The sequence below is a fragment of the Maylandia zebra genome, linkage group LG4 (genome assembly GCF_041146795.1).
Source record: "Maylandia zebra isolate NMK-2024a linkage group LG4, Mzebra_GT3a, whole genome shotgun sequence".
NCBI classification, from domain to species: domain Eukaryota; kingdom Metazoa; phylum Chordata; class Actinopteri; order Cichliformes; family Cichlidae; genus Maylandia; species Maylandia zebra.
In genome coordinates this window covers 13658799-13684815 of record NC_135170.1, presented here as the reverse complement: position 1 = coordinate 13684815, position 26017 = coordinate 13658799, and the positions used below count along the sequence as shown (strand labels likewise).

Below are 26017 nucleotides of genomic sequence, written 5' to 3'. Positions count from 1 at the left end.
GCACTGTATCGAACGGTTCAATATCGATACGAATATCGTTGCACCCCTAGTGGCAGGGGGGCTGGAGGAGAGGCTAGAGCTGGAGGAGAGGCAGGGTGAAACAAGCAGGTTTGCAGATTAATTCAAAAGGCTGGAATGAGACTAACCGGCTGTAGTAGCTGATTCTACAATCTGGAGTTGTAGTGGAGTTGAAGTTGAAGGTGACAGGTCCATTCAAATGGTACAACTGAAACCACTCCTGAACTGAGACTAAGGTAAAGAGAAGAGGGAGGCTGGAGCAGCTGGCCTGACATTCGTACCCTTTAGATGGAGTAAATGGGAGATGTGATGTGATGCATGGAAAAAAAATCCTCAAGGTTTCTTTCATTCGATGGAGCCAACCAGCTCAGCGAAGTTAAACAATGAGACAGTGATGGATTACTTCTTCTTCTTGTTCCCGTTTTGATTTCCCTTTCAAATTTATCCTAATCTCTTTGCTTTCCCCGTCTCTCTTTCTTCTATCTCAATTCTGTTTTTAATGCTGTCTTTACATCAGGTTGCGGAACTGAAGTCCGAATTAAAGCTGCGTAACTTGCCCGTCTCCGGCACCAAAAACGACCTCATTGAGAGGCTGAGGACATATCAGGAATTAAGCCGAGGCAGTGACACTACCTCCTCTCCAACAGCAGGGTGTACCACAGGGCCAGGGGCTGAAGGAGCAGGAAAATCATCCAAGAGCGCTGCATTCATCATCACCAGTAACAATACACGCATAGAGGTTATCCTAGAAAGAGTATATAAACTTTCTGTTAACTGTCTAATACCAGTCTTTCTGGACATTTTTGTGTTGCTGAAGTGGGCAGCGGTGGGAGCCTAAATGCAGCAAAACCTCAACAGTTCATGACCTCCAATGGGAGCCTTGCCTCTTCAGCTGTCTCCTTCATTCCCTCCATGAGTCCAGAAGACACCAGTTTTAACAGTGACCTCTTAGGGGAGCTGGTAATACCTTTTTGTTGCTATAATAAACCTTAGAGGACTTCAGAAATTTACTGAAGAAAGCCGTGCATTACACATATTTAAGTGTCACAGTGATAAATTCACTTCCTCTCAGAACTTCCTTGTTTGACAAGTTCAAGATCAAAACTAAAATACAAGTGTTGATAATTAGACACTTATATTGCTAATGAAGTTGACAAGCGGAAGATGATAGATTTTATTATATTAACAAAAACAATAATTATAAACATAGCAAAAATAAACATTATGGCTATGGTAAAAAAAAAAAAAGTGAAACATTCCTCAGAGATTTTGGTCCACATTGACATGACAGCGTCACACAGTTTTTCTGGATGCACATCCATGATGTGAATCTTATGTTCCACCATAAAAAATGAATGAACATGAAGTACATTTGTATGACAAATTAAAGGAAAACCCAATTTACATGTCTTTGTGAGGTCTTAAACCAGCAGTCCCCAAAATTTTTTGTGCCACGGATCAGTTTATATTTGACAATATTTTCACAGACTGGCCTTTAAGGTGTCGCAGATAAATACAACAAAATAAAACCAGTACTGGTACCAAAAAAAAGATTTATTCATAACACACAGGAAAACACCCAGGGAAACAGAGTTAATGATAAAAACGCTAAAAAAATAATGATAAAAACTCTCAACTCTTGCAGCCTGGTACCAAACGACTCACGGAACGGTTCCGGTCTGTGGCCCGGGGGTTGGGGACCGCTATGTTAAACCATGACATGTCACCAAAATTAGTTCAATTCTGTAAAAATTCTACAGCACATGATTCCTCTTATTTCTGTACTCATCAACTATTCAGCTGCCCCTCTGACACTATCAGCCTGGAAGAGCCCCCATGCATTAGCCAGAAATGTTTAATGACAGAATAAAGGTGATCGCTCAGATCCCACACTGTAACAGAGGCACTGGACCATAAGTATTCAAGTTTTTCCTTTAATTTTTCAGCTCCTTGTATATTGTAAGGTGAACCATTATATAATTAAAACTGCAGACACACAGTTTGCTTTACACTTATAGATGACCTATTTCTTCTCTCAATAGATGAGTTCACCTCTCAACCAATTGAGCCTCCAGCCATCTTCAGTTGCTCAGCTCTCCACAAACGTTAAAGAGGAGCCTCGATGCTCGACTCCCGCTCCTTGTCAATACTCTTTAAAGTCTGCCTCTCTTCAAAGACGCTCCTCAGTATCTTCAGGTGTCCCAGCCACTACGAGCACAGTTCCTGTACTGAGTGTTGATAAAGACAGATTGCTGCAGGAGAAAGATAAGCAGATAGAGGTGCTGACCAGGATGTTGTGGCAGAAACAGAGATTGGTGGAGGTGCTAAAAATGCAGCTGGAAAATGGAGACAGAGGAAAGGCTCCAGAGCCAATCAGTCCTCTCGGGGTAAAAGAAGAACCTCTCGATGAGCCCGATGTTGCCTTCTCAATGGACTTTGATCAATTTCCCTCGCAAAAATCACCTATTTCACAAGAGATGGATATTACCAAGGTAATTGTGAAACAGGAAGTAATTGAGGAAGAAGAAGTTAAACCTGAGAAAAATTTCCAGTCCCCAATCACTCATGGATTGCCACAGTCCTCAACCCAAACACAGGAGGAGCAGCTGGCTCAACAACACACCATACAGAAAGTCCTGCTACAGCAGCAGCAGCACATCATCCAGAATCAGACGCTGGAGAATCAGCACGACCTGCAGAAACTTTGTCAGCAGAGAAAGAAAAAATCTCAAAACCAGCAAAAGCAGCTCCTGCTGCAGTCACAACAGCAGCATCAACAGTCAAAACACGTGCAACAGATGCAGCTGAAGCAACAGCTTCTGCTGAAGCAACAAAAGTCACACATGTTGCCACAGCAAATGAAGACTAAACAACAGACTAAACAACTACAGCAAATCCAGATTCAGACCAAAATACAGCTGAAGCAGCAACAGGTGCCCAAACAGCAGGTGAAGCAGCAGCAGCAGCAGCCATCTGAGGTTAGGACTGTCTTTTATCTATAGTGTGTGGGGTTGGAGTTTTATTTAACTGCATTGCTTGTAAAGTTCTGCTCTTAAGAAGGATCCTGAACAATCAGCTCTGGTAAGAATTTAGAATAAAGAGAATAATTATAACAATCATATCTAGCAAGCACTGAGTATGATGAATCAAAACGGAAGTTAATTTGTTGCCATGCTGGTATGCAGTGAAGTGTAGACTAGACTGTGTAGGTTCTTCCCATAAAAGTTCTCTTTTCTGTTGAACAGGTGCCTCAAGCATACCTGAAACAGCAGTCAGGCTCAAGTGCCTCTTTCTCACTGGACCACCTTAAGATTGACTCCACCCCAACCCTGGTCACTGACACCAACGGTAACCATTTTCTGATCGCGCTGACCAATCACCTTACTGGAAACAAAATAAAGGACCCTGCTGAGGGAAAGGCAACCAATCACATTACACTGCAGGTACGTAAACTCAGTGTGCATGCAATCTTGCTGCTTTTTGAGCTACAGAATTACAATTATAGTTAAATGTAAAGAATATCAAACAGTACTGCAATTCTCAACATAATGTTTAAGAAGATTCATTTTAAGTTTTACAATGATAGCATTAGTGTTAAAATGTTGAAAGACTGACTCACAAAAGCTTTGTCAGTCATATTTACATAGATTAATTTATTATATAAATATATAGTGCGATATAGTCTATACAGCATTAATGTTGGCCACACAGGCACTGATCTCTGCATTTCCTGCAAAAAAGTATCAAGCTCAACTCAGCAACTCAGGGCAAAGCTGTATTCAGATCCTACAGGTGGATGTTGCTTAAGGCTGGCCTTTTTGTAGAAGCATCAGGAAGCCGAGTAGCTTTTAGGTTGGTGGTGTACACAGGCAGACCAAAAACGGATAAGCAGATCATTGTTAATTGAGCTGGACTGCATGAAATTTGTTTCATTGCTTTGCTGTCCGTTCACTTCTTACATTGATAACTACCTCATTTGTTCCTATAGCGACTCCAGTCTACTCCAGCCAAACGTCCAGGCCACAACCCTGTTAAGCTGACCAGAGCTGATAGTAAAGCTCAGCAAAGCATGCAAGTGAAGCTTGTGAAAAAGCACACTAAGGTGAGGATTAAAACAAGACATTTCTGATATGACTTTGTTGCCCAAGCTTAGGTAGTGTATACAATGGGAGAAATGATTCTTTGATTCCCTGCTGAATTCATAAGTTTGCTCGTGTACAAAGAAATGGAAGGCGTCAAAATTTTATGGTAGTTTAATTTTAACAGAGAGACAGAATATCAACCAAAACTCTAGAAAAAACACATAACAACATTATGCACTCCACACTGTATATAAATGCCACTTGTTTTGCACATTTTCAACTCTGTATATTTTATATATTTTATTATTATTATTATTATTATTATTATTGTTATTATTATTATTATTATTATTATTTTTACTATTTAGTTTGTAAAAATGTGTATACACACACACACACACACACACACACACACGTAGGAAAATATTTAGTATACACATCCAGAAATGCATACACTATTATATATTGTACATATATTTATTAGTTTCAGGTTGGCCATTCTTGTATTTTGCTCGTTTGTGTTGTTGTGTTTGCACATCTCTGTTGCTTGTGGGGCTCGCACACAAGAATTTCACTCGCATGTGCTGTGCCAGTGTGCCTGCACATGTGATGTGACAATAAAAGTGATTTGATTTGATTTGATTTGATAACATGAAATTTTGAACTGAATTGCATCTCATTGAGTAAAATAATTATTTGATCCCCTACAAATCAGCCAGAATTCTGGCTTCCACAGATGTGCTATGTGCCCACGTGGAACAAAGATCGATCAATCGGTCAATCGATCGGTCAATCAATCAAAGATCTCAACTCGTTGTGTGCATAAAACACACCTGTACACAGCATCACTTTCTTCCATTCTAACCTTTTACAATTTTATTTATATAGAGCCAAATCACAACAACAGTTTCCACTTTATATTCCAAGCTAAAGGCCCAAAAATACTACAGAAAAAAACAGAGGAAACTATGAACAATAATGAGAAGACAAAACTCCCTTTTAACAGGACAAAACCTCCAGCAGAACCAGGTTCAGGGAGGGGCAGGCATCTGCCACAATTGGTTGGGGTGAAGGGATGAAGACAGGACAAAGACACACTGTGGAAGAGAGCCAGAAATTAATAGTAACTAATAATTACATGCAGAGAGGTGTATAAACACATAGTGAGTCAAAAAGGTGACAGAAGAAGAAGCACTCAGGTCATGATGGGAACCCCCCAGCAACCTAAACCTACTGGAGCATGACTAAGGGAGAATTCAGGGTCACCTGATCCAGCCCTAACTATATGTTTTATCAAAACAGAAAGTGTTAGGCCTAATCTTTAAAAGTAGTGAGGCTATCTGTCTCTCTCCACCTCTCCACCACCATAGGCCAAGAGTTGTCAAACAATGTCAATCTGCACAAGGCTGGAATCGATTACAAGACTTGATGAGAAGGTAAGGATCTGTTGAGGCGCCATGGAAGAAATCTAAAACGACCATCAATCCCTCTTGGCCTGCCACTCCATGGAAGATCTTACCTCATGGGGTGTAATAGATTGAAATCTTGCAGCACCCAAAAGGATCCCCTGCTCAAGAAGCCACATGTACAGGCCCATCTTAAATTTGAAGGCTTGGGAGGAAGTGCTGTGGTCAAAAGAAACCAAAATCAAACTATTTGGCATCAATTTAACTCACCATATTTGGAGTAAGAGAAATGCTGATTATGAACACCAATGCTACAGTCAAGCATGGAGGTGGAAACATTCTGCACTGGAGCTGTTTTTCTGCTGAGGGTACATGATGACTTCAATGAGGGGCCAATGGACAGGGCCATGTACAGTAAAATCTTGGATGACAATCTCCTTCCGTCAGCCAGAACACTGAAGGTGGATCATGAATGGGTCTTCAAGTATGACAGTGACACAAAACACCGCCAAGGCAACAAAAGAGTGACCAAAGACGCACATTAATGTCATGGAGTACCCTAGGCAGTCTTCCGACTTCAGTCTTATAGAAGATTCAATTCAATTCAATTTTATTTATATAGCGCCAAATCACAACAAAAGTCGCCTCAAGGCGCTTCATAGATCTGTGGAGAGAGCTGAAGCTCTGAGTTGCCAAGAGCCATCGAAGAAACCAAAAGGAGTTTAAGATTTCTTTAAAGATGGGGGGTCACCTGTGATGTGTGCAAACCTGGTGACCTTCTACAAGAAATGCCTTACTACTGAGCTAACCAACAACAGTTTCTCTACTTTGGGATCAAGTACTTATTTCGGTCATTAACATAAAAATCAATGTACATTTCTGGATTTTTGGTTTATATTCTGTCTCTCTCCATTAACACAAAACTACCATAACAATTAGAGAATCTTCAACAGGGGATCAGCTATTTTTTTTACCCCATTGTAACTGTATTGAAAAACTTAAAGTGTTACATTTCACTACAGTAGATCAGTATGGTCAATATGCCACTTTGAGTGGGTTTTAGCTCAGAGCATATTTCTTTTGTAGCAAAATTTTGTAATAAAAATTGCTGACTCTGAGGTATATAGATTATCTGTCATATCAAGGATCTGAAAAGGCACATCGTCTTCAAGGCTTTAAGCAATTGTATTTTTAAATATCATTTATCTCTATTAGACTACAGTGAGAGGAGAAAAACCAAAATCCTTGGGATCTTTTTATTTGCTATCCATGAAGTTTCCGTATAAAAGATCTCAAGTAATTTTCTTAAATATTTGTACCATTTCTTTTTATATTTGATGAGTTATACAGTTTAATCTCAATGAAAACCACACACCCCCTGAGCCATCTCCAGTGCTGAAACAAGTCTGTTAATGCGCCACAAAGAGATAGAGAAACATGAGAGTGTGAGGGAACTGCTCTAGTGAGTGCAATCGCATCGAAAATTAATGATGTATGCTGTTTGAGACAATGACAGCGGTCCTTGATAAGTCTCTGACACTAGCCCGATGCTGATTATTATTGCTTTGCTAATTACTCCTACGACATCCTCCATTACGATGATTTACGGTGTTAATGGAGGAAGAACAAAGACTCTATTGCATTTTGGCTAATTGAGATGCACAGTATATCCTGCCGAGTGCAGGTGTGCTGGAGCGCGTGGTCACTGGGCCAAAGCCTGCCTCAAACACCTCAGGATTTAGTGGAACACTGTATCCTGATTAGCAATTTTTCCGTGTCTCGTTTTGCCTTCTGTGACACTTGATTTAGAACTTGTCTACATCTTATGAATAAATTTACTGGTAACTACATCAGTACTGCTGACTTTTATTACTTTTACGGTGCTTATAGTCCTTTCCAATTTTGTTCTTTAATTGAAAACACAGAATGGAGTACTTCAAGTGTCTGTAGAGAAACCACACCAGGGCACAGCTCAGTGTTTGTCAGCACCTCCCAGTCTACAGCCATTCTTCAGGGACCAAGAGCCTGCTCCCTCAGGAAAAAACACCCCTTCATCTCCTTCTCAGGGTGTAAGTAATCCAGCATTGATGTGAATAATTTGTCATGGTGGGCCTGGAACAGGACTTGGAACTTTTTAGTTCTTCATTCATTTTCGCTCACTTCATCTTATCTCTACCAGGAGGTGTGCCCAAATCTGGAGGACTTGTTTAGTCCTGTATCTCCGGCTTCTGTTCAGACAGCAGCCTCATCTCCCGATGACAAAGTATGATGATTAAAAAAGACATTTCAGTTGCAAAATTTACCCTTTTTTTAAACTATATTTTTGATCATGGGCTTTCACATGAGGCATTTGTATCATATAGTAACACTATATGTAGTTTAAAACATTACATGTTGTTTCTCATCAGGACATAGATCATGAAGATGACTTCATTGACATCATCTTGCAGAGAGGAGGTAAGATCTCAAGATGGATGGATGGATGGATGGATGGATGGATGGATGGATGGATGGATGGATGGATGGATGGATGGATGGATGGATGGATGGATGGATGGATGGATGGATAGATAGATAGATAGATAGATAGATAGATAGATAGATAGATAGATAGATAGATAGATAGATAGATAGATCATGTTCGAGTTTTTTGCCCTCAACAACATGTTCATCACCATTTTCAACTCAATCTGGAGAAGCAGGGGCACTGAAAAAGCTCAAGAGGTCCAAAGTTGTTCATTTTTTCCCCTATTGGCTTTTTGTCATCACATTTTCATCACATCTCATTTAAAAGTTATCAGCAAATAGCATATATCAGCCAGTAATATTGGCCCGCTGATTGGTCAAGCTCTAAGCTATATTTAGTTACTCTGTAGGTTTCTGACTTAATCAGTGTTTTGATTTGTTGTCACTAATACCTGCTGGGTTCTGTGTGGGGGTCGTGCTGTTGGTTTCACTGCCTTAAGCCTTCCCTGGAGATATGCTCCAGAACAGAGCGAGCCACTAAATATAAATTACTGCAGATGGAAATAGAGAGAGATGTAAATAATCTTCTTTTGCCCCTAATACTTGGTTTAGAGTTCTTTCTATTTTTGTTGTTTTAATGTTATCTTTGTCTTTCCTTTCAGAAACTTCCTGTAAGCCTCCACCAGACCTCTCTCTGAACCGCCTTAATCAAGACTCCTCTGCTTGTTCACTTCCTCCCTCACCACTCCAGATGTTGCTGCCCCCGTCTCCCCCCATTCCGCCTTGCTGTGGCACTCCACACCCTGACCCCTCTTTGCAGCCTGAGCTTCAAACTGTGGCTGACACCACAGGACAGAAACAACACCTTAGTCATGCTGAAAGTGGGCGCCTTGAGGACTTCCTCGAAAGCACCACTGGAAGGCCTCTTCTCGGGGTGGAGCCCGGAGGTCTACTTAGCTTGATTGATGACCTTCACAACCAAATGCTGTGCACTTCCAGCATTCTGAACCACCCCCTTTCTCCCATGGATACCTCAGACACGGCGTCATGGGAGCAAGGGTTGGACAGTATGGACTGGTTGAATCTTACCACAGAAAGAGATAGAGAAGAGGAAAGTCCATCACTGGCTCTCCAAACTCCCCCTAGTGTCTTTTCCACAGACTTCCTGGATAGTTCTGACCTGCACATACATTCGGAATTCTGCCTATAGCCTAGAGCTACTGGAAAACTGATATCCTATGTAGATGGGTGCAGTTACTCATTATCCAGTCACTTACACATAAAAACATGCAACTGATTGCTGAGGTTTCAGTATTTGATTAGGGCACTTAGTCTCTATGTTCTCATACATTTGGATATTGGATCTTCAAGAGCTTTGACCTTTGTTTATTTGTTTATATTTTGCTGCACTGATTTTGATGCTCTTATTAGGCAGGTCCTATATCTGTTAGTGCATCTTTAGCAAAGGTCTTGTTGACACTTTTGTGCTTTTAACTCCAACATAATCCCCAAAAATATAAATTACTCTTGTCTTACCATAGACACAGTGTTCAAGTAAAGAGGTATGAAAACTTACTTGATATTTGTCTAATGACAATGCAATCTCCTTGCTTGTAATTTAAATAGTAATCAATAACCAAAGTTAAAGGAGAAACTTTTAAGATCGATACCAATATTGGGTGAATTTTAAAATGAGATATTCTGATATATCGGCTGATATTTTTTCTCCTTTCAGGCACAGAAAACACAAACAGATTTCCTCGATAGTTGCTATGTGTAGTTATTTATTTACTTGTTTGTACACTGCCCAACTCTGCTTGGACTAGTGGGACACCGATGCAACACTGATGTTGCAAACACATTTACTGCCAAAAGGGAAGTTGCAAGCGCCCTTTGTTGGGCAAACTATGCAAATTCAAACCCACATAACATGGTTGAAGGGTGTTTCTCCCTTCTCTTCTTTACTTTAAAATTTTCAGTCATCAGCCAATAAATGCAGATACCGATAGATCATCAAATATCTAATGCTGGCTAATAATAGTGGGATTTACAATGACTGTAGCTCCATGTTATGGAAATAACTTTGGATATTTTGCAGGCTACAGCCATAAAAGTGTTACTACTGTATTTAGTGCTAGTCAAACTTACACACATTATGTATGTGCTACTGCTCTGGAACTGAACTCTGGATTTTTCAAGGATTCATTCCCATGAAAAATCAAACTGTTGATATTTCACAAGCATTTTCATGCTAATATGTTATAAGTGTTGTGGTACAGGATACATCTATCTCCAGAATTAAGTACAAAAATCATCCAAGCACAACATCAAAACTTAGGTACACACTTAGCTTATGCAAAATGTTTGGAACAATCATGAATTATTACATCAAAATTAACAGTGTTACAATAAAGGGAGTTTAAAGGCTGTATTTGGCTTAAGTCCCACAGTATAGTGGGGAAAACAAAAACAATGACAGTGTTGGTATTAAATGTTGGTTTTAAAAACCCAGACTGCACAGCACTGTTTGCGTTTGAATTTATAAAACTATGCAAAAAAAAAAAGAAAATAGAAAATTGATTGTGACAGGAGAGTTATGGAATGAAACTACTGAAAATTGTTGATTGTTTCATTCACAGCCCAGCTTCTCCTAAAGAAATATTATATACATTATATAGAAGATTAACTGTATGCCAAAGACAAATCCCTGGTTTTGAATGTATGGAACGTGAAAACTGATATGTGAGCTGCTGGTTCTTGAAAATAATGAGGAAATAAACAATATAATAACAATGCCGCAATTTATTTGGCACTTTTTCAATAGAAAATGTTGAACTGATCAGTGTTTTTGACAATATAAAGTGTGATGCCCAGTGTATTACTGTTTTGTTTGGGTTTATTTTAGAGTTCCAAAATGATATAAATGTAAATACATGAAACATTATTTTAAAAAAAACTCTGATCATTTTATATTTCTGTTTAATGTGTGAATCTGTTGGTATGATATGCTCACAGTGCTTCCTGTTTATATACTGTTTGGTATTTATGGTATATTAGTGATCCCCAAAAGGATTGGACATTGCCTGTATTCAGCCGTCTTTATGTTTGCTCTTGTTATAAATGATCAATGCACACGTGATGATGAAAGAGAATAAGATATGATATAAAAGGAGAAACTCTTGATGTCTGATTCACTTATTTTGAATTCAATTATTCTTAAAGGATTTTTGCAGTTATTTTGTTGTTTACTTGTTTAGTTGTCCTGTACTGTATCAGAGCTTTTAGTGCTGTCATTTCACATTTCAGACACTGAACACTTACCATTTTAAGGCACATTTGTTTCTAATTTTCTTCTTTTCTTCTTGTGTAATTCAGGTTTCTTGGTGCTGTTTGATCAGAAATTAATTTGTCTTGAGAATAACAACAACAACAAAACATTTGAAGGCAATGTAGACAACTATGATGATATCCATGAACACATATGCTGAATTTACCATGCACATGCAATATACATGTCATTACATTTTTCAGTGCGTTACTATTTATATTGTACTAAATGTGTAATGTTCTGGCTCCTATGAAAGAGCTGCTACTGCATTTTGAATTTGTTTTACGCAATACTAATATTTTATAAGTGTTGTGGAAACTGTCATAAGACCATGTTTCCCCTGTGGGAAAAAATATTTCAGGCATTCTGTTGTAGGTGGAAGAAATATTTATTGCATTTTAGTGCCAAAGAAAGGACAGTCCCAAAGGCTACTCTTTTCTATTTTAACTATTCATATGTTGCTCTTTGTTTACTATTCTTTTCAGATGAAGAACTCTCTTCGTCTGTGCTTCGTTTCAGCTTGTCTAATCTTCAGGTTTCTACTATGGAAGAAGAGTAGAAAGTGGGCAGTGGTCCTAAGGTCACACATACAGTCAGGTGATGGTGATGCAAAGACCCTTTAGACCAGCGGTCCCCAACCTTTTTTGCACCACGGACCGGTTTATGTCTGACAATATTTTCATGGACCGGCCTTTAAGGTGTCGCAGATAAATACAACAAAATAAAATCAGTACCAGTACAAAAAAGGAAGATTTATTCATAACACATGGAAAAAGACCTGGGGAAACCGAGTTAATGGGAAAAACGGTAAAAAGAAATAATGATAAAAACCGATAGAAACCCTGAAAACCATAAATTTCACACCCACACTGACACAAATCCCTATCCTAAAGAGGACACCAACAAAAACCCTCTTTCTTTGGTGTTTGAATGCAAAAGCTACAACACAAAGAAAAGTTGAAAACCTGCCCGAAGACATTCAAAACTATCACCACTGCACTCTTTTTGTGTACAGTGCTGTGTGACTGTCTATGTCTTATTAAATAAGCTTACTTATTATCAGTGTTGGGCAAGTTACTTTGCAAAAGTAATTAATTATAGTTACTAGTTACTTCTTCAAAAAAGTAACTGAGTTAGTAACTGAGTTTCAAGATTCTAAAAGTAATTAATTAATTGAAAAGTAACTATTGCATTACTTTAAAAAAAATGTTTAACCCTCTGTCCAGGGTATAATTGGCCATTTTTAACCACTTTTGATTTTCCCTCCACATTTCACCTTTGAAAACTATTTACTTTGCCTTGTTTGGTATCATCCTTTTCAGCACAACCTCACGTGTCTGAATTTACAGTTATGTTTTCATTTTTACATACTGTATTAACACAATTGATCTAAAATCAGACAAAAAACATAAAATCCGAGTAGAAAGTTATATTTTTTACTGTAACAACCACAAACATGTTTATTGAATCATATTTCATAATTTTAAATGCAAATATAAATTGTCAATTTTAAAATCCTCTGCACAAGTTTTGCAAACAACAAAGTTATTTGCATCCATTTACCTTTTACCTCGATTTTTTTAAACAACCATTTCAAACTATTTACAGAACCATCAGCTGTTCTGCATTCAATAAGATGCCTCACAAATTATTTGTGCCACTCCAAAAAAACTATTTCTGTCCACTATGAAGGAGAACATCACAGCCTGATACCTGCAGGTCTGACAGCAGCAGGTGTAACACTCCTGTTTCTACCTGGAGACAGCAGTCGCCTCATTGTTCTGACACACAACACAATACTATCCACAACACTACACACTAACTACACAAGACAACACATTAACTACACGCTCCAAACACGCTAAACGTCACAAATCTCTCACATCCCAAAACTCCCTCTCTCTCTTTTTCTGCTGTCTTTATCTCTCTCTCTCGCTCTCCTGAACCTTCCCCCTCTTCCTAAACAACCAAATGTCATGTTGCCATATCATTTTTGGATTGACATGGTACATTTTTCCACCAAAACGAACGGGCTGTTTTTTGCTTTGTTTTTTTATTTTTTGGCTCATAAGCAGAGAGTGCTTGCTGCGCAGTCCTTAGACAGTAAACGTAGTGAAACTATTCAGGAAAAACACGCTTATATATTATTTATCATGACTCTGGTTTTACGTGGTCTATTGACACAATTTATAAACTGGTGTATGTCACCTTGTTGCTTTGTCTTGAAGTGGTCATGTGATTGACTTACCACGACTACTTTATTCTTCCTCAGTCAAACAGCAGCACTCATGTGATTGTTTTGCCCCCTTAGCTCCAGGTGTTGTGTCAAAAAGTGATCGTCTACCAGAAAGTGATTGCCGTCCGCGGGAGCACGCGCAGCTGCTTAAAGCTGTAGCGTCCAGATTACTTACAGCTACTTCAGTGCAACTGATATAAAATGCGGTAAGCTGAACACAGCTTCGACCGTCTGTTTGTTGAAAAATAGTAACACGACCTCACCGCATTTTCTTGTTAGTAACGATGGGAATAGTAATTAGATTAGTCGTTAATGACAAAAGTAATGCCGTTAGCAACACCGTTACTCTTAACGCCGTTATTCCCATCAGTGCTTATAATTAACTACGTACGTACTTAAACATGTCAGTCATGGTACTGATACTGGCCATTGTGGACCTAGCATGAGTCTATTTTTATATAACTTTAACAATGTGGAAATAATTTGTTATATGTGGATCTTGAAATTCATAAAATAATCAAATAATCATATTTGTACCCACTAAAATACATATGCTATAATAATATTAATGTAAAAGTAGACATGTTACAGTACATTTAATAAACCTTGAACTGTTCTCTTGCAGATATGGATTGACTTCTTTAGATAACCATTACAGCACACTCACGCTCACTCAGCAGCAGAAGCTTTGATTCTATAAGCCAGAATAAAACAGTTTTTCAGTGAATTCATTCTTTGATTAGTTCCGGTTTGCTTGTTTGTTCCTTGATATTCTGATTTAGCAAAGCCGATGATACTGAAGATAATTGCAGGCTTATCTTCACACCCACAAGCTTGCTGTTTATTTTCAAAGATGCATAGAATCTCAGAAATAGAAATTCATAGAGACCTACAGGAGAACGAGGAATGCAATCCAGTGTTCATGCAGTACACATATACACTAGTGTGTCTCCTCAATGCATTTCAGTACTTGAACAGGGGGTGAATTATATGTTGTCACATCACTGATAACACAGATCACATATGAAACGTAACACAGATGAATACACACAGACTCTCACCATGAGGGAGACGGAGGTTTATTTGAAAATGATAACATACTCTACAGTCTAATGCAGGGGAGCGGGCACTCCACAGTGGGGGTCCATTGCCTTTCACTCAAACCCATAACATGGCGGCTGGTCTCCACCTTCATCATTCGTCCTTTTTTCCTTCTTTTCATCCTAGAAAAAAAAGCAAATATTACGGCTGGGTGTGCTCTTGAGGTAGTTGAGAAAAATGCTGAAAGGTTAAAGCTCTGAAGCAATTATGCAAATTATCACTAGGTAGCTTAAACTATACATGCACTGGCAGTTTTTCACATTTGCTCCTCTTTATAGTATATCATTGTTAACTGTTTTAAAATTCACTTAAGGAAAAGTGGAGATGTGGTTCAAGTTTTGATCTTGACTGACGTCAGTGCAATCAAGCAGCTTGCGTTGTCACACCAGACAACTTCTTAACTTGTGGAGATGTCCTTAAAGCTTCCATCCCGGCAAACTGTCCCATTATCTCGCTTTTCCTGACTGCAGAGCTTCACCTTTGGCATATGAGCCACAGCAGGGGGGTTTGATATTAGACAGCCTGAAGTGATTCTGCAGATGCTTTGATGCGCCTCAGCATTACAGTAGGGGGTCTGCTTGTGATGTGGAAGTATGTTAGCATTTCCAAACACAGACAGCAACACATGCATCCACAAATATACACAATACCTACATTTACAACACGTGGACTTCCAAGTACACAATGGCTGTTTTATAACACTCCTACAGGAGCACAAACTTATATTTTGAGAAGATTCAGAGCAATGTCTGATTACAACATTGTGGTGGTAACAAAGGTCTATACTTTGCTAGGAAACTGATACAGTGATAGTAGAGTCTGTTCCTTATCCTTCTTGAGCAATAGCTCTCCAGGTTTTCTAAAGGGAATTTTTTTGGACATTGGCTTCTTTTTCATCCATTTTTAGTTGTTTAATAGACACAATAGACACATTAGCTAAGAACCTATTTAAAATTGTATTTTTAGGAACAGTTACAAGCAGCCTGTCGTACAAATGTATCATTTGCTCCTGTTTCATTAGCTGAATGATCCCCTCAAACTTAACCAGACATTTCACATTTGCATTCTTCACTCCATTAGACCCGTTGCCACTGATTTTCAGCCCAGTTCTTGTGTAATTAGGCACAACAGCCTTTTGTCCCTGTTTCTCTTCATTAACGATGGCTTTTTGACTGCCAACCTTCCACTGGATCCATTTCTCGTGAGGGTTCAGTGAACAGTTGGATCAACTGAGGTACAGATGCATCTTAGGTCTGATTTCTTTTTGTTCTTGGATGGTTTTCAGGCCTGACACTTCTTCTTTAACCTCTTCCTGTCCAGCTTCATCAATTTCTTCATCAAAAGTTTTGCGAGATCCCAAGTTTGTTTTGCGAGATCTCGCAAAAGTTCATCGTAATTTTTTTTCTCCCATGTCCCTTGCAGGGCTCAGTACAAATTCCTCAAAAACAAACAAACAAAAAAAAACATGTGGTGGAGATGAGTATAGGGTCGAAGCCAACACAAAAGTGATGCAATTGGTTGTGTAGATGTCAGGCGCAAACATCGAACATGACAATCACTGGTAGCAAGTGAACATGAAGACTAAAGAAGGCATATCAAACACTATTTCATCTGCAGACTGTTAACACCCACTGACTCAAACTGGATCAGACTCAGTCCATTTCCATGCGATGAGTCACTACTATTGGCTTAACAGTCCGTGTGTGTGTCTCCAGTTTAAGACAACAAAAGCACTGATGTGATGACCTCGTGAGAAGCTGCTGTTGTTTTAGAGGACATTTGACAGTCCTTTGAAAGCTGAGGTTATTTCAGAGCCAACACCATGACTCCGCTGTGGTGGATGGAAGGAGTGAAATTGATTTAGGTTTAACAGATTGGGGTGAATATATGACAAATGACAAATAACATGCAAAATGTGGACCAGTCTGGAAACCATCAGTGATGACATGTTTAGTGACATACAAAGAGACACACTTATACTAAAGTGGCAGATTTCAGCTCCAGCTGCATGTGTAAATAAAAATGCTGACACGGGCTGTCAGATACACATGTGAATGGGTAAGACATGTCTGCAAGTACATGGACACACATATAAACACGCCAGCATTCACACACAGAAGTAATGCACTTCAGTTCAGTTTTATTTTTGTAGCTCCACCTTACATCAGCAGCCATCTTAAGGGCTTTACGTTGTTAAGACCATGCAACTTCAGAGTTTACTCCCTCTGTCTGATCTGTACCCCTAAAGCTTGGTTAAAGACTGATTGCTGAGTACGACGCCCTGTTTGGAGAGCATGTAATGCAAATACCTCCTCAGACATCTATGTCAAGCAGTTAACAGATCTACATGAGTGGACAGTGTGTAATTGCTTTGCAAATGGCCCCAATTAAGCCACTAAATGCATAAAACCATCAGCCTCATTGTGCTCTGCAAGAGTGCTTTTTGTGCGAGTTTACTCTTCAGGAGGTTATCCAGGCTATACAATCATTCCCTAATGGCAAAACAGCGGGACCTGATGGTTTTTGTCCAGAGTTCTATAAGACATTTTGCAACATTCTTGCACCACTAGTGCTTAGGATGCTGCGCAGCTCAAAAGAAGAAGGAAAATTGCCTAAAACTTTATGTCAAGCCAATATTACTCTCATTTTGAAAAAGGGAAAAGATATGACTGACCCTACTAATTTTAGGCCGATAGCACTTCAAAATCCTGACCATAAGATAGTTACAAAAATCCTGGCTACTAGATTGAACAAGCACTTGGCATCCATTATTCATCCTGATCAGACGGGGTTAATCCCAGGTAGACTTTCCTTTTTTAATGTTAGGCGATTACTCAATAGCATCTATTCTGACTATAAAAATTCTAAGGGAGCCTCTGTTTTGGCCTTGGATATACATAAAGCTTTTGACCAGGTCGAGTGGCCTTACATGTTTGAGTCACTGCGCAGATTTGGGTTTGGTGAATCTTTCATTTCTTGGGTGAAACTGATTTACACAGAACCAATGTGCTCTGTTTTGACAAATAACAACCAATCTGCCCCATTCCTTCTGCAGTGCTCGGTGCAGAAGGGCTGCCCACTATCCCCAGCACTCTTTGCCATTGTTTTGGATCCTCTTGCTGTGGCTATATGAGTGCATCCAGATATCAAGGGGCTCTGGGTTGGAGGTGTTGAATCACTAATTAGCTTGTATGCTGATGATGTAATACTGTACTTGCAGGATGCTGAACAATCTGTTCCTCTGCTCCTCTGCCTGATTGCAGCTTTTGGTAAATAATCAGGATATACCATTAATTGGCCAAAGAGTGAGTTTATGCCTCTTTCCAACAACAGCTCGCCAGAATTTCTGCAGCAAGTTCCATTCAAAGTAGTTAGGAATCATCTAAACTATCTCGGCTTGACTGAGTATCTGTCAGGTCTAAAGCAAAGCATTGAATACTGGAAAACAAGATGATTTCACTTCCCAAATTTTTATATCTATGTCAAAATCTCCCCACTTATCTTACAGCAGCCTTTTTCAAACATTTGGACTCAGTCATTCAGTCTTATATTTGGAATGGTAAAAGGGCTAGAATCTCTAAAATGCATTTGAAGAAAACCAAGAGAGAAGGAGGGCTGGGTCTGCCAGTTTTTAAACATTACTACTGGACTGCTAATATCAGAGCATTAGTGTTCTGGCAGCAGGACTCCCCAGATAACCAGGCATCGACGCCCCCATTGTGGGTTAGAAGCTGAATCAGTGAACAATTCCTCTCTGTCGGCTATGTTATTTACCAAGTTTGGAAAATTAGACTCTTATAAATGTCTGGGATTTGTATTAAAACAAACCATTAGAATCTTGAATCAGATTATAAGAGTTTTGGCATTGCCAGACACATCTGTACCTACGCCAATATGTTTTAATCATAATTTTATGCCTCCTTGGCAAGACAAGACTTATCATGACTGGAGAGACAAGGGTTTAGTGTCTATTAAAGATATGTATATTGATAATAAATTCTCGTCATTTGGTCAACTAAAAGGGAAATATAATGTGCCGCATTCACACTTTTATAGATATTTGCAGGTCAGGCATTACATTCAAACTAAGTTTAAAGACTTTGCAACTTTACATTCGGAGCACGGGATCTATGAAATACTCAAGAGCCAACCTGATTCCACACATCTTATCAAAAAGATTTTACAATTATTTGGCGACTCTATCGCAGTGCATACCGTTGAGATTAGGCAGGCTTGGGAGAAAGAATCGGGGATGAGGGTGCCCGAATCTATGTGAAGTAAGTGTCTGTCCAAAATCCATTCCTGCTCTATAACATCAATTAATTAAATTTAAAATCCTCCACCGGCTACACTATTCTAAGGTCAGACTGCACAAGATTTATCCTTCTATCTCTCCAATTTGTGACAGGTGCAGACGGGCAGAAGGTACATTGTTTCATGCCTTTTGGTCTTGTCCCTCATTAAGAGGCTTTTGGTACAATACTTTTTGACTGGTACTCCAAGGCATATATGAAACCTTTACAGCCTGAACCTGAACCTGAAAGAGAGCGTGTGAGTGCAAAAGGGAAGAGTTAAGATGCTGAAACAATCTGAAGTGTACTTGGTGCAGTGTGAGTGCAGGCCAGTGGGGAAGTGGAACAATTGTGCTTGGGCGCAAGAACAAGGCAGCCATGCTGAGTGTGAGTGAACCCTTAGAGGCAGAACCTCAACACTCTGCTGTGATCCTGAAATGGATCTCTGATTTTTGGAAAGCAACAGTAGGGCTGGAGAACTCTTTTTAAACAAGAAAACATGTGAAAAAGATGTTCATAGAGGTTTATGGGTTTGTTTATGAACAGCTCTCTTAAGTTCCCGCCACAGCATTTCAGTCAGTTTGCAATTTTGTGTGGTTGACATGATGTGTTTGTGCCGCATTAGGTTGTTTCTTAGGTGTCTACCACCTGTGATGCTATGCATTATTGCCAAACATCTCCACTTTGGTCTCGTCTGTCCAAAGGACATTGCTGCAGAAGTTTTATGCTTTGTTCAGATGCAACTTTGCAAACCTAAGCCATGCTGATATATTCTTCATACAGGGAAGTGGCTTTTCTCTCAGGAACTTCTCCAAATGAGCTGAACTGTTCAGTCTTTTTCTAATTGTGCTGTTGTTAGCTTTAAAATTTACCATCCTAACTGAGGCCTGTAGAGCCTGACAAGTATCTCCTGAGTTTTTTGCAGTTTCTCTGAACATTGCACAGTCTGAGCTTGGGGTGAATTGACACACCTGAATGCTCCAGTCTTGCTAACTGCCAAAACCTGCACTTTTATAGAGACACTCACACTCACTGATGACCAATTAATCAACTGCACTCCATAAGAAGCCCCTTGCTGCTATTTACCCCTTAATTCCTGTGGAAGCAGCATGTATCTAATTTTTTTAGTGGAGTGCAGAGAATCCTGAGAAATCACTCTTTATCACATGACTGTACAAGCACATACATACTCTTGTATTTATTGCACTATTGTTTGAACTAAGGTGAAGGTTTAGAAAATGAGGTCTGGCAGTCGTGAGTTGTGTGGCCGCCATCAGATGAAAGTCACCTTCAAGGGCAAACGCAGAAATGACTGATTCGATCTATTAGTGCTTAGCTTCTGCCCAGTGACTCGTGTTGCATCTCACCTTAAAAGACCTGCAATGATACAACTATAAGAAATGAGAAGCTGAAATTAAATTCTGTTTATAACGAGTGGCCCTCATATTTAGGCTTCATTTAATACATTTGCTGATTAACTAAAACGGCACATCTCAGTATTGACACAAACTTGTGTGACAAAAGGATCATCGAAATCTACAAATGCGTTACGCAGTAAACTCCATTTAGTTTTTAATAACTTCACTGGTTCCTTTTTATAACATCAATCAATAATTTTACACAGTGAAGGGGTTCTCTCATAACGCTGAACTCAACTGGAGAGTTTCACACCAACCTTCATCCCTGTCAGCTCTGTCAACACTTCATCATCATTTACATTTTAAAGTTTTTATGGCTCACAACTTTACTGATTAATTCTCTTCTCAAACTTTGCTCTAAAATAACATCATATGCACCTGTGTAGCACCAAACAACAGGCAGACACATTTAGAGACCAGCTGGTGAACACAGCGGAACATTTAGCAGCTAAAGAGCCAGATACAGATGCCTCAGGAGACCACAGCAGCTAAGTGAGTGTTTAGTTCGGTGGACAGACACATCGCTGCTGATGTCACTCACTTACCCAGCAAAAAGTTGAGAAAATATAACAAAAACAAAACTTTCCACCTTTTTTTTTTTACTTACCAACCAACTTTAGATGTCTTTTTAAAGGTCTGTGGACGTTTGGTGGTTAGAGGGGCTGCGTCTGCTGCATCTGTAAACTCTTGACTAACACATTCACCACATCAGCTTTGCAAGGTGACAGCACGCAAATGCTGAATGTACTGTTTACTTCCCTGCAAGAGTAAGGGAAAAATCTATTTGCCAAAAGTTTTAACATGAAGTACAATATTTATGTATTTTTTATAGGTTTTCTCCTTTTGGTGGGACTTATTCTAAGAAATCAGGTGAAGTTTAGTTTACAGAACTGCCTGCAAGCCCCCTATTAAAGGCTATGACATCACTTTAATAGACTCTCGTACTAAAGTGCTTTTTTTAACACTGTGTATCTCAGTTGCCATCTTTGCCCCTTTGCCAAACTGTGAAAATGAGTGCTGCTGTTGGAAATAGTTGCAATCCCTATTTATAGCTATAGAGACAACGCCAAAACAGACAAAGGGAACAAAGAAAGTGCAGTTTTGAAAGGTGAGAGAAAGAGCGATATGTTGTGAGAGACTCCAGGAAGAGGTGAAGGGGGAGATGAGAAAAGGGTGCGTGTAAGGACTCAGACATGCATGTGTTGGAGTGTGTGCACTAGAACATTTCGGTCCCACCTGGACCAGAGGTGAGTGTTTGGCAGTGAAAAATAAAAAGATATGAGCTAGTGAGAGAGACCGAGGGAGAAGACAGAGAGCTCAGGAGCAGGAGGGAGGAGAACAGAAATAGCTCCGGCCCATTATCATCACCTCTACCTGTCTGGCTGTCACACCTTTAATTACTGCTGCCACATTGCTGCAAATAGCACTGAGTGAGGGAAGTGTGTGTATGTGAATGCGTGCGTGTGTTTCTCCTTGCGTAGGTATATTTGCGTACATAGTATCTATATGTAAAATATGGTTTCCGCCCTATTTTTGTGCTTTTACACGACATGTCAAGTCTCTATGTCTCAGTGCCTGCTTTGTTACTGCGTGTGCCTCTGTGTGTGTCTGCGCACACGAATGTTTGTGTGTACGCGTACGGCGATTATACCTCTCCAGTTAACCACCTGACGAGACGCTGCCTGGTGACAGAAGCTTAATCTAATCTTTAATATGACAGCAGCATTTCTGCAAAACTACCGTCGTCACTAAACTGTTGATCTTCAGTGTGTGCATGTCTGTTTAAACAGACTACAGTCACACACACACACACACACACACACAAACATGCTCCTGAAAGCAGATATTTTTCAGAGAGATACAGTAAGTGTGACTTCATGTGTCGTCTTAAGCACACTGTAAGCAGCCAATGTAGGTCAGGCGTATTGCAAACTGTGTCTGTGACTGTTCGCTTGAAACCAAATTCTACCAGCGGGATTATACAGAGACAGGCCACCCACCAACCCACAAACACACACACACACAAAGCATGTGCATCATCATATGAGCACATAAAGGGGCCTTTTAAATCTAGGTCAGCCAACTGGTGGAGACAGTACTGACCTTTACCACAAACAACACACATTACCTGGAAAAAACTACAGGTGAAGTAACAACACAGCAAACAATAAAGGAAAATGAACCACCAAGTCTCACAATTATTTGAGACTTTCGCTGTACTGTTAATTTGTCTACCTAATAATATCTAAATCCTCACATGTTGCCAAAAAACATCTGACCCATCAGGGCATGAACCTTTGGCGGTGTCCTGTGGGTTCTGGCACAGGGACATGAATCAGGCTTGTTTAGGCTCCTCCCATGGAGGCTCAATACGCTCTCTTGTGTGTATGTGTGTTTCTTTCTTTTTTAATATAATATTATATTGTGGAGGAATGATGGAGTACATTGTCTAGTTTTAAAGCTGTTGCTTACCTCCACCTTTAACCCTGTGTTTCACATTCACTTATCTGTAGGAGAACCCTTTTATGTCTCTGTGTCCTTGCCATCAATCTCAAGGTCTGTTTCTGTGTGTAAACTGCAGAGGCAGCATCATATGGCCACTGACAGCTTCCATACTTTCCCCCTCTGCTCAATAAAACTGCTGAACCCTTGCCAGAGCCTGAGAGCAGAGAGAGAGAGAGCCTGGTAGCTCTGCATCCAGGGCTCCCATCTGTTTACAGCAGTGTGCAGTTTTTCTTGTCAGCGTCTCTGTCAGGTTTAAATGTTTGCTCTCAAAAGCCTTCATGTCCTTCCTTCCTCTGGTTGTGGAGTGGGCGCCTTCAGACATAAGGTGTGCTGTGTACTGTATATGACTGGTGTTTGTATGTAGCTACTGTATGTAAGTATACATCTAGTCTATAGCATGTACGTTTGTGTTTATAGTACACTTTAATGGAAGATAAATTTAAGCATTTGTTTTAATGTAATCATCTGATATGATAATGTGCAGTATGTAGCCTGTGCTCTCTGTCCTATGAGGTCACTGCGTGAGCACCTAACAGATGGCAGCTGAACTTTTTGCTGTCTACTCACAAAGTTAACTCATCTCACTCATCATTTTCACTCATGTTGATTTGTCTGTATTTGGCATCAATCCTCAAAAGCCCAAAATCTTGACTCAGATTTGTTCTACAGAGTTTATATTACTTTCATTATTTTTGCCATGCCTATAACGAGTCACTTCCTTCACACGTTACAGCCTGCAGTTGTTGAATCCCCATCACTTTTTGTATTCATTACTCACGCAGTTGAGTAATGAATTAGATTTGACACATAAACATACATTAAACGCCTTACTATTACAAACTGATGGGATTTTATACAGTTTAAAAAGCAACTATAAAACCCAGTTCATGCTGCCAAAACTACCCCTGCAAAGCTCGATGATAATAACTCATTGTGATGGCTGCACTTACAGCCACACAGTGGGAATATCACCATATTAGTGTAGAGGCTTTTACACTCAACAAAAATATAAACGCAACACCTTTGTTACTGCTCCCATTCCCCATGGGATGGACGTAGAGACCTAAAATTCATTCCAGATACACAATATAACCATCCCTCCCAAACAGTGGTCACAAATCAGTCCAAATGTGTGGTAGTGGGCACATCTGCTATATTGAGATAATCCATCCCACCTCACAGGTGTGCCACATCAGGATGCTGATCTGACATCATGAGTAGTGCACAGGTGTACCTCAGACTGCCCACAACAAAAGGCCACCCTGGAATGTGCAGTTTTGTCTCACAGCAAAATGCCACAGATGCCACAAGCAATGAGGGAGCGTGCAATTGGCATGCTGACAGCAGGAATGTCAACCAGATCTGTCGCCCGTGCATTGAATGTTCATTTCTCAACCATAAGCCGTCTCCACAGGCGTTTCAGAGAATATGGCAGCACATCCAACCGGCCTCACAACCGCAGACCTCGTGTAACCACACCAGCCCAGGACCTCCACATCCAGCAGGTTCACCTCCAAGATTGTCTGAGACCAGCCACCCAGACAGCTGCTGGAACAATTGGTTTGCACAACCAAACAATTTCTGCACAAACTGTCAGAAACCGTCTCATGGACGCTCAACTGCATGCCCGTCGTCCTCATCGGGGTCTTGACCTGACTCCAGCTCGTCGCCGTAACAGACTTGTGTGGGCAAATGCTCACATTCTGGCACGTTGGAGAGGTGTGCGCTTCACGGATGAATCGTGGTTCACATTGTTCAGGGCAGATGGCAGCTGAGAATGTCCCAGTTCTTGCATGGCCAGCATACTCACCGGACATGTCACCCATTGAGCATGTTCGGGATGTGCTTGACCGGCGTATACGACAGCGTGTACCAGTTCCCACGAATATCCAACAACCTCGCACAGCCATTGAAGTGGAGTGGACCAACATTCCACAGGCCACAATTGACAATCTGATAGACTCCATGCGACGATGTGTTGCACTGCATGAGGCAAATGGTGGTCACACCAGATACTGACCGGTTCTGGGTCCCCAGACCCCCAATAGCGCAAAAAACTGCACTTCCAGGGTGGCCTTTTGTTGTGGGCAGTCTGAGGTACACCTGTGCACTACTCATGATGTCAGATCAGCATCCTGATGTGGCACACCTGTGAGGTGGGATGGATTATCTCAATATAGCAGATGTGCCCACTACCACACATTTGGACTGATTTGTGACCACTGTTTGGGAGGGATGGTTATATTGTGTATCTGGAATGAATTTTAGGTCTCTACGTCCATCCCATGGGGAATGGGAGCAGTAACAAAGGTGTTGCGTTTATATTTTTGTTGAGTGTACATAACATTGCATTCACATTTGTCTTTAAGTATAGGAATTAATTTACAGGACAAATAACTGGTTTGGTTCAGAATTAATTCACATATCCATGTAACACTGCATTCTAAAATAGGTGCGCACATTTTAGTTTACACTGTTATGTATGATTCATCTTTTGTTTTCTGAGTTACCTTAGTTGCAGCTGCTCCAGTCCCTTGATTGAGGAGTCAAGAGGTGGAAAAGGGGCAGAGCAAGCTTTAAAGAAAGACTGCAAATTGGTTCATTCCATAACTCGGGACCATGGGGGGGAATTGGAGTTCATTATGTTAGTTTCAGTTAGGTTTTGTGTGTTTTACCCCTTTGTATTTTTGTGGGCTGATCAGCCACTATTTAAGTTTCCCCTTTGTCTTGTTAAGTTAGGTCAGTTTGTTTTAGTTATCAGTAGTTTTGTCAACTTTGAGTAGAGTGCTGTTATTTTGACCTCTTTTATGGGCCCAAGATTTTGATTCTTTTTGCATGATTTAACCAATTGTGTTTTTGGGTTAAATAAAAAATCTTTTTTTGGGGACTTTAACCTGTGCCTAAATTTCCTTCGCTGCTCGGTCCATCACACTCATACATGATAAAGTGGCCGACTGTTTGAAGATCTTACCATCCAGCTAATATTGAGTATTTGAGCAAGTAGGTCCTTGGTCAGGGAGACTGCAAAGTCCTCTGCAGTGACGGAAGAAACTGTCAAAAGATAACTATTTGAGCTTCTCACTGTCAGCCAGGTCTTTATGTTAGTGTATCTTGGCCTGATTGTTTTTGGCTAAGGTCCATTGAAGTTTACCATATTATATTCAA

The 26017-nt window shown here is 40.1% G+C and overlaps 1 protein-coding gene and 1 long non-coding RNA gene across 5 annotated transcripts in view; one reads left to right on the top strand and one right to left on the bottom strand.

Annotated features, from left to right (window-relative positions):
* Window positions 1-11155, top strand: part of LOC101482632 (myocardin-related transcription factor A) — a 37944-nt gene extending 26789 nt beyond the window's left edge. For 3 of the 4 annotated variants that reach the window (XM_076883004.1, XM_004560784.4, XM_076883006.1), the window contains exons 11-19: window positions 536-737; window positions 836-978; window positions 2061-2996; window positions 3264-3461; window positions 4007-4120; window positions 7432-7575; window positions 7686-7769; window positions 7915-7963; window positions 8635-11155. In XM_076883004.1, the coding sequence (XP_076739119.1) occupies window positions 536-737; window positions 836-978; window positions 2061-2996; window positions 3264-3461; window positions 4007-4120; window positions 7432-7575; window positions 7686-7769; window positions 7915-7963; window positions 8635-9182 (2418 nt within the window). In that variant the 3' untranslated portion in view covers window positions 9183-11155. Of the gene's footprint in view, window positions 1-535; window positions 758-835; window positions 979-2060; window positions 2997-3263; window positions 3462-4006; window positions 4121-7431; window positions 7576-7685; window positions 7770-7914; window positions 7964-8634 lie in introns of all 4 variants that reach the window. The other variant, XM_076883005.1, reaches the window with a different exon arrangement.
* A 3453-nt stretch (window positions 11156-14608) lies between these two features.
* Window positions 14609-25383, bottom strand: LOC105941137 (uncharacterized). The gene is made up of 3 exons (XR_001167760.2): window positions 25363-25383; window positions 20955-21106; window positions 14609-14759 (listed from the first exon to the last, which is right to left on the bottom strand). It is a non-coding gene; the product is annotated as an uncharacterized LOC105941137 (long non-coding RNA).
* Between the last annotated feature and the right edge of the window lie 634 nt (window positions 25384-26017).